Source organism: Taeniopygia guttata, chromosome 11 (assembly GCF_048771995.1).
Source record: "Taeniopygia guttata chromosome 11, bTaeGut7.mat, whole genome shotgun sequence".
Lineage (NCBI taxonomy): Eukaryota > Metazoa > Chordata > Aves > Passeriformes > Estrildidae > Taeniopygia > Taeniopygia guttata.
In genome coordinates, this window is record NC_133036.1 from 317,735 (window position 1) to 327,327 (window position 9,593).

Below are 9,593 nucleotides of genomic sequence, written 5' to 3' on the forward strand. Positions count from 1 at the left end.
AAGACTACATTGGTACAGAAATTGTAATCCACAATAAGCACACAGGTCTGGCAACTCAATACCTCTTCAATTCTCTTCTGCCTCAATATATCCTTGAGGATTGGAATAGGCTTGTATAAATCAAAGTTGCCTCTATCCTAATGAACACTTCCAAGTTAAATGCTGGACTTATTTGGTCAAGTTTCACAACTGTCCTGTTCTATGGGTGCTGAGAACCTGAATGAGGAAACTTAATGGGGAAGTACTGTGGGAGGAAATAGGGGCACAGAGATTAAGTTACTTGTGCTGAGTTCAGACCAAGTCTGTGGCAGAGCTCCAGGTGAAATCCAGGCTCCGTGGATCCCCATTTGCTGCCATAACTATTCTAGCTTTTTCTTTCCAAGGATTTTCAATGGAATCTCTGGGAAGATTAATAAATCTTACATCTTACAGATATGGTGCTTTCCTGGTAATTGTCCTTGCTAGACATCAAGTACTTATGGACTCTCTAATCCTGTGGTCAGCTGTAATGTGGATGCAGGTAGATATTCATGGACCATCCCATAGAAACTGAGGAGAATCCAAGAAAACTGTGCCTGGGATGCTGCACACAAGGATGGGAGGGGGGAAAAGGGAGAAAATAATTTTTTCCTATTCTTTTGTTTTTTCACCACAATCTGTTGTGGATTTAGAGCAGCGTGGAGGTCATTTCCTCCTCATTCCTGAACTTGAAACTGCCTGAGTGTGATGCAGACCCCAGACATGCTTTTTTCTTCACTGCTTTGTTACTGATTCACACGTCCTCTAAGACGGTGTTACCTTTGATCCGTTTTAACTGTCCTGCAATATGCTATGTTGTGGCAAGATTAGCCTCTAAGTCTCTTAATTAATTACTCTTAATTCTATTACTTCTGGTATAACTAGCAAAAATAATAATTGCCAAATAACAAATAATCCATGTATTTTGTGTTTAATGCCTTTCTGTTAATAACTACTTAAAATATTAACTTTCCACCCTAGCCAGTCCTATTATTCTGTATTTTTTTCAAGACATCCTTCTTGTAACAACACACAACAAAATTTTTCAGCTTCAGTGCACTTCCAATTAAATGAATCTTTCATGTCTTGGGGAGGTAAATTAATACAGTTATTCCTAATTTATAGACAATGTCACTGTAGTGCAGGTAGTATCTGTAACAGGAGTACAGGGTTGAAAGTACTCAGTGGACTATGTTCAGCAGAGAATAATGACCCATGCTAGATAATGACAAGCTAATTAGAATATTTATGAGAATTAATTTACCAGATTGTTAAAATAAGTGTATGGGAGAGACCTTAGAGTGGAGGGAAATTACCAAGGCAGGCAAGCAAACAAGAATGTGCCTTCAATGCATAAAGTCCAAAAACTGTGTTAGTTCCAAAAGGGACATTAAGTGTATTCCCTCGTCTGTGATGGAATGACCATCACTTGTGTTTTTTGCTCCCACCAAAGTTGATTGTAAACCTTCCTCCTCTTGCCCACAGCAGCTGAATTCCGTGGGAACAAGACCAACCCCATTATCCTCAGAAATGGCAAAGTGCCATTTGACCAGGCCTCAGCTGGAGGAGTAGAAACCTACATTCAGTGTCTGAGGATGTACCCTTTAGATTGCATCTACTGAGAAGATATTTCTCTTCTTGAAAGGAAGTCGTTTCCACATAAACAAGTAATGCCTCTGATTCTGTAGATTTTCATGTGCTTTATTAATTATATTTTCTTATTCTGACTTTTCACATAAAATAAGCTATGTTCAAAATAACCTAATAATAAAAGATTATTTTCTTGCAAATTTCCTTTAAAAAAACCTTAAAGTCCTCCTCAGGAACTCCTCATATCTGTACAGTAGTTGTAATATATTCCAACATAGATGTTAATGTCCCTTTGAGCATAGGAGATATTTAATTTTTTTCCTATTAATACAATGTTATATGTAAGCCAAACAGGTAATTTCCAGTTCTCACTCTTTCAAGAGTCTGCACTTTCATTAAATTTTTCTTGTGCTCACCGTACGTACTCCCGGACTGCCAGTTCCTTTAGGGTAAAAACCCGTATGGGATCTTTCTTTGTCTTCCATTCTTCCAGTTTTTCTTGCAAAGACAGAAAATCCTTGCCAAGTTCATATGCCAGAGCGATCATAGTTTCTAACAGTGGCATGTAGTACCTGTGGCTGGTGTGCACACCGAGGCGTGCTAGAGCTTTTTCTCCGTATTCAAAGGCACTTGCTGGGTTTTCCAGGTCCTTGTGGCACACCACGATGGCACAGAGCGTGGGGACAGTTGCAACAGGGTTCCCTCTCGTCAGCCTTTCCTGCAGCCCAATGACTTCTACGAGGATTTCCAGAGCTTTGGTGTACTGGCCACCCCGCAGGCAGCCATACGCTTCCTGCAGCTCCGGCCTTGTTAAAAAGTCAATAAATTTTTTTGATCTTCTGATGTATTTCATAGAATATAGGAGTCTCAGGTAGTCCTTGAAGGCTAATTTTCTTTCATTGATTATTTCTTCTGTGAAGTTTCCTGTTAGAGTTTTTTTGGGAAAGGTTACGTCTTCCAGTTCTTCGCTAAATTCTTCCAGCAGATTCCTGTGCAGTTTCTCAAAATCTGAATAACGCCTTTCAATTACAGACTTGTTGCTGTCAAAACTCCCTGTTTGCAAAATGATGATTTTATACATCTAAACACAACCAAAGAGAAAAAGTAAGCATGAGAAGGGACCATTCTAGCCCCAGTGCAGTGAGGTTTTGTCTGGTACTGCTATGAAAAGACTTTGTGCTTCTTCAGTCCTCCAGCTGAAACACTCCTGCACCAATTTTCTGTCTGTAATCTTGTGTACTCCTATGGCAGTGCTGCTAAATCAGTTACTGCCTGGGATTATGGTACATGCTCAGTGTAGACCTGAAAGATCTGCGGCCATCAAACTAAAAATTCCCACCTCCAGCTGCTCTGTGCTGCTGTCACCAGGCTTAGGCTGAGCACGTAAATAAGTTGTACATAAAGAGAGCACTAACAGATCCCACCCTGCAAGGTGCTGGGAAAGCAAACTAGCAGGAGACTGAACACATAAAAACACTCACAAAGCATTTCTGTAGCTGTACTTTGTTTATAACAGCCATGGCTGCTGCAATCAATCATCTTCAGTGAACTGAATGGATTTTCCAGACTTAATATTGAATGCAATCTATTTTACATCGGTCATAATATTCAGAAACGCTCTTTATAAGACACTCCAAGGGATTTGGGGTGTTAGTAATGTTGTGAAAGAAGAGGGAGTATTTGGCAATATATGTGGTCTGTGCAAAAATAAGATGGAGTGACTCCAAATACTTTTCTCCCCTCTAAATCATTGTCCTATATTCAAATTTAATTCACATTTAAATAATACAAAAAAAGTAACATTTCTACAGCAATCTGCTATCCAAAGCCCTTCACTTGCAACTAACAGCTGTGCTGCCCCACATTAATAGTACTCAAGAGCATGTCTTTCTCAGCCCTTTACTAGCCCCAAAAAGACCATAATAAATGTGGTATTGGGCAAATAGCTGCAAAATTTTGTGCTGTGTTGTCCAAATAATCTCTCCTGATTCTGACCCAAGCACAGTGATGTTGAGGAGGGGCCAATCCCCAGCGTGTGCAAACCATGATAGCTCCATGGGAGCCAGTTTAACTGTGTCACCAGTCACCACCTAAGGGCACAGACTGTTGGCCTCTCGGATGATGACCATGTTTGCATCCAACTTCCCCCTGTGCCCACTGATTTACACAGGAGCTGCAGGGGTTTTGCTCATGCCAGTTATTTTCTCTGCTGCTGTTGAAGGCTGCAAACCAGTACTCGCACTATGCTTGTCTGATTCTCTTCCTTGTTTTTCCTTAAAGAGAAATTCTCTCTTTTAATCTTCATAAATTATCTTTACAGGCACTTCTTGAAAGGTTTCCAAATTTGAGCTGACTTCTCTGATCTCTTTTCATTTGTAAGCACTGTGGCATTTTCCTATACTTTGTCCTGCTCCCTGCTGAAAAGTGTATATATGCCTGACACATTCCAAAACAATCATAAGAGCATTTTTTTAAGCTATTATTTTATCAAGGGCAGCTATTGAATAATTTAAAAGGACTTGCTTTTTTATTTGTGGAGTGTGCATGAAAAAGGTAAGAAGTAGCTCTTAATTAGACTGTCATTCAAATTGGCTCAGTTTTGTTGTAATGTAAATCTTTTTGCCTAGGCTTGTGACTTATGACTAAGTTTAATTGCACATATGCTAAATGATACTCTTGCTCTCATGCAGTTGCACAAAACCAATTTCTAGCTATTCAGAAGCTGAATACTCAGGGATGTATGCAAGAAAAGCAGCAACTGAGTAGGTGTGTCCAGCATACAACAAGATCTAAGGACAGTCTCCAAAACATTTACGTGCTTCAAATTCTACCAAACCGGATCACCCAGTATCAGCAATGCTGATTCTTGGCATTTTCCATCTACAGATATCACAGACTGTAGCAAACAGGGAAATCATCCTTATCTGAATTTCACAGGAGTACTAAAAGGCACTCACTCTAGATCAGTCCTTCTGAAGGCCAGGAGCAGAATCACAAATAAAAACTAAGTATCAGTACTGGGGGAAAAGATACGAAAATCCAACCTACTTGGTTGTTCCCACTCCTCATACTCATGTTTAATCTTGAAAAATATGACAGAAATATGCCACCTAAGGGAGCTCCAAGTAGGGAAGGGGAACAATCCCAAGTGATCTAGCTGGAGGATGTCTTAGACTTTGTCAACATCAAAGAATTCTGCACTTGTGCTAAAAGAAACCTCTGATGTGGAAGTTATACAAATGCACAGCAGCTGCTACAGCTGGCTAGTTCAGTGGAAGTGCAAATATACAAATATTTTTACATTTGTGTGAATTTCCTTGATGTTGACAAAACTCTGTGTTTTAAGGATACTCAAGATACCAATTTATTTGATAACACTTTTCCATTGCAGCAGATTTAGTGAACTGACTGTCAGAGTGTTTTTTTAGATGCAGATTGCACCAGGCAGGCCCATACAATCAGTGAGAACAGGTTCTACTCAGTGTGATCCTGGCTTGCAAGAGTTGGCCCTTGCTGAGGCTTTCATGTAGTGAGGCCTGCTGTGTGCTGTGCAGACCCCTGTAGAGTGAATAAAAATTAATGATCTTCTTACATATTCATTTCTTAGCTTACCACATATTTAGATAAGTGGTGCTCTACAATTCTGGTTGACGGGATTTCAAAAAGGAGTTTGATTTGTTTGCACTGGCGTTTTTCATTCCTCCAATATTCCTGAAGCTCCTTAGTGGTCATCGAAGAGTTGGGACCTAGGGTTGCACTGGAATCTAAAACCAATATATTCAGTATTTCAGATTATATTCTTTGCATTTGGAAAGAAAAAATTTATGTATTTGTTGTGAAAGAACAGCCTAGATTTTCTGTTGCTGTAACAGCAAGACCAAGACCTAAAGACTGATAAAATATGTGATTTCACTGCTAATAGACAGGAGCAGATGCTTTGAGGAAAGCTATTAGGGTCCAAAATCTTGAAAGAAAAAAATATCACCTGCAGAACACAAAATTGTAGAGAACATACTGCCATGAAATACTGTATGTCAAGGTTGTAACCTAGGGCAGTCTTAGCAGGAGATTTTCTTCATCATCCCAGAAGTAGCCCTAAGAAACACTGACTGAGTCTTTTGAGTCAGATGTTTCTCCAGGCTTCTTTGTTGCTAAATGGATGAGATAATACAATGCAGCTGCAAATTCAGATATTTATTCAAAAACTGACCCTACTCAAATGGGGTTTGTGCAGTAATAGGAGAAAGCTGAGAAAACATGAATACCCTAACCTCAGAGTTGGATAACCAGCTCAGCTGAAGGAGGATTTCCCACATTCTCTCTTTTTTTTTCTTTTCTGTAGCTGAACTGATGGCACAGCTTAGCTATATATGTTTATATATATATATATAATCTATAGTATGATTATATATATATAATATATATATTTATATACCTCCCTCCTTTCCCCTCTCTCTTCTCACAGTCACATACACACACACACACACACACACATATATACACATATGTGTGTGTGTGCACATATAAAAGTATGGGACATCTGGCTGTAGAGTTTGCTTAGATTTTGATGCAGAATTTCAAAAAGGCAATTTCTCTGTCTTTGCAAACTTCTGACAATAGTTTCATCAGGAGCCATATAGGCTGGATCAGTGGATATAAAAAAAGGAATATTCGTATCTCAGTGGGCACAGTGGTCCCAGTTTCTAATCAAGGATGTCTTTGTCAAGGCAGTCAGCTGAGGTCAGTCTGCAGTGTATGGAACATTCTGCCAATGGAGGAGAAGGAGAAGGGTGGGAGAACAGCTTGGTGCAGAAATAGACTTGTAAAGGCACCACAGTAGTCTCAGTGTTTCAGTGGCGCCTCATTTTTACATGTTCTTAATCATTTGACCATACAGTTTCAATTTTCAAGGCCTTGGGGATTTGGCTCAAAGTATCTATTTCCTAGGAGAGGTGGGCTTTATGACATCCTTCCAGATTTAAAACCTTGATGAGATTATATATATTTAAGGTTATACATAACATTTTATTTAATAACAGATGAGAGCAATCTTAGGTGAATGTTCAGAGCTGCCTCTTTAAAGGCATGTGAGAGCTGCCTGCTCGAGGTTGGCCTCAGTTTGGTGTCCCTGCTGATCCTGCCAGGGAGTTCAGGTTGCTGATGCACGGGAAGTGCACTCCCAAGAACAACCATCTGATGATCACTGCTTTCAGTGCTGGTGTGTAAATTAAATCTGTGATACATTTGAGGCACACGGCATTTGAAAGAAAACCTCTGTGTGTATATACACACCAGGATGAGCATAGGTTTCACTATTGCTACATTATTGCTACAAGTGTACTCAAGGCTTATTTTCAGTGGAGTATGGCAGTACAGCTTTGAAGCACTGCTGCAATAAATAAGCAAAGTTTTTAATACAACAGGTTAACGCCACAAACAGCTAGATGAGAAATAAAATTAAAGGATAGCATCAACCTTGCGTGTCATCTTTTTCTGGGTTTTCTTTTCTCATTTGACATGAAATTCCAGCTTCGGGTTGATTTTCTTCTTCATCAGATGGACTTGTGGTAGAAGATGTAGTAATTCTGCTTACAGCTTCCAACAGTTCCCTTTCTGCTGCACAGTGTGAATCTTGGTCCATTGCTTGCTATCACTGAAAGATTACAAACCCCATGACATTTCTTAGTACCACGCCTTTAGGGGATCCACTTTGGTAATTTTCTTATATTATTAATTCTGTTGTTTTCAGTCTATTAATTTTTCATTCTATGTTCTCTGTGAGCTGTTATCAGTGCAACTTCATAAAAACTAAAGTAATAAATAGAAATATCTACATAGTGCAGAACTATCCCTATTACTGTTACCCATGAAAGTGTTTGGATGCTTTCAGCTTAAAATCAAATAAGAAAAACATGAGAAGTTATGATGAATAATACTAGATAGGGAACTCAGTTCCTGCCTATGAGAATTTTATAATGAACTTCAGTGTGGACAGATTTCTTCCTCCTTGTATTTTGCCCCCAAGCTTGCAAGTATGAGCTCAGATGAACTAAAGATCTTTGAGATAATTAGTATAACCAGCAGCCTGGTTCTCTTACACTGCTAAAATTTACTGTTATCAAGACTTAAAAACTTCTTGTCTGCTCTTAATCACAACCTGTAGGACAAAATAGGGTGATATCTAAAATAGCGTAAAGTTTTTATCATATTTCACAGTTTTAGGTTCTGTCCAGAAACTTGTCTCTACACTGTGAAAACAAGACAACTGACTTTGACAATGGCTTGGTGGAAGGAGATCTGAATTTTCTAATTATTATACAGAAGTATTCTCCTTTTACTTGTTCTTTTACCCTAGATATATTGTGCTATTTTAGATCTGTTCTACTAGGACCACTCTTTTACCATGTAATGACAAAATGCTTAACACAATTTACTCCTACTCCAATAGACCATGTTGGCCATTCTGCTGCTTAAATATCTCCACATTTAAGGATGTTCTTTGATGTGTTGTTGTTTTTTTTTTAACAAACAAACAAAACCTGCCTGTAACACCTACACTGTGTTATGGGAACAGTTGAAAAAGCTCTAAGAACATCCTAACAACTTTGCCAAGGTGCTGTGTTCCCTTAGCATGAGCAAAATGCTGCTCACAGTTCAGCCAACAAGTGAAAGCCAAATAACAGACCAATACAGTTTTACAAGAAACCCTGCTAAAATAATGCCCAAGCAGTGGTGATTAAGTAATGGGAGGTTGTAGGAGGGTTATTGCTACATATCATTTTGCCACTACTTGTCTACCACACAGTTATGCAATGCTGGATACAGAGGTGAGGAAACTCCTTCAGCAGACTTATTGATTTCTGGCAAGCTGAAAGGCTATAAAAAGAAAAGCAATTACTTTCTCCACTGGAAATAATGGAAGTGCAGACCACTTTCCTGTAACATAAACCTTTCCTTTGGCTGGCTTGCACAAGCAAATATACAGATGCTGTCATCCTCCTTAATGAAAGCATCATGGGAGCTCTTATTCTTGGACTGCAAGATCTTCAGTCCTCCTTATCTACTTTTTGAACACAAAAGAATAGCCACTTACTCATTGTTTAACTGCTCAGTCTTTTGAAAATCACAAAAGTTTATAGCACAAGAGCATACATAGTAGATTACATGAGGAATATGAAAATGGCCAAACATATTTAAATGACAACTTTTTTCTTGGATAAGAGTTGGGATAACTTTATAAGAAAAATTGTATTTACATTGAAAATATTTGTGTGTGCATGGTTTTATATTCATAAGTGTATATGAGTATGTGTATATATATACATATACATACATATTTATTTATTTATTTATATGTACTGTTTTAAAACATTGTTTACCAGGGTACATAACAGACTTTTAAACAGAAGAATGCAGAAGGGGGTGTTCTGACACACAAGTCTTCTGCCTTTAATATACGTACCTTGAATACTAACTGCACTTCATGCAAACAGTTTCATTTTCAGACCTAAAACTCGTGGCAAACTCTTTTAACTAAGCTACTACTTATTTTTACGTATTTAAAAAAAAAAAAAAATCCAAAACAGCACAAACCTCCTGCAAAAAATTACACGATGTTATCTTGGGCAGACCCTCATCACTGGTTTTTAAGCAGCTCCCGAGCCCGAAGCGCCCTTGCACCCACCTGGCAATCGCGGAGCTCTTTTACCTGCGGCACATGTGCGCTCGGAGCGAGGCCGCGCTCAGCCCGCCTGGCCTTTCCAAAACGCAGGAAAAATGTCTGTGCCTTCTTCTAGCGGGCACATTCTGTGTCTCACAAAAAGGAAGGAAGAAGCCTCGATGAAATCGCACTTCCCCGTCCCATTGCCCCATTGCGCATGAACCCTCCGGTGCCTCCCGCACGCCGGGGCCGCCCGGCCCCGCTCCGGGCACCGGGGAGACCGCGACAGCAAACGGTGCCATCAGCACAGTCCCCGCAAACTACC

The 9,593-nt window shown here is 39.4% G+C and overlaps 1 protein-coding gene across 3 annotated transcripts; it reads right to left on the reverse strand.

The window, feature by feature from the left end:
• Positions 1-1,698: 1,698 nt before the first annotated feature.
• SNX20 (sorting nexin 20) lies at positions 1,699-9,593 on the reverse strand. 3 transcript variants are annotated; one of them, XM_030261041.4, is made up of 4 exons: positions 9,317-9,593; positions 7,084-7,261; positions 5,221-5,372; positions 1,699-2,689 (listed from the first exon to the last, which is right to left on the reverse strand). In XM_030261041.4, the coding sequence occupies exons 2-4, from the start codon at positions 7,247-7,249 to the stop codon at positions 2,021-2,023; spliced, it is 987 nt and encodes a 328-aa protein (XP_030116901.3). In that variant the 5' UTR covers positions 7,250-7,261; positions 9,317-9,593; the 3' UTR covers positions 1,699-2,020. The 3 variants fall into 3 exon arrangements, with proteins under 3 accessions (XP_030116901.3, XP_072790399.1, XP_002191053.4); XM_072934298.1 differs by having other exon boundaries at positions 9,202-9,593; XM_002191017.6 differs by having other exon boundaries at positions 9,293-9,591.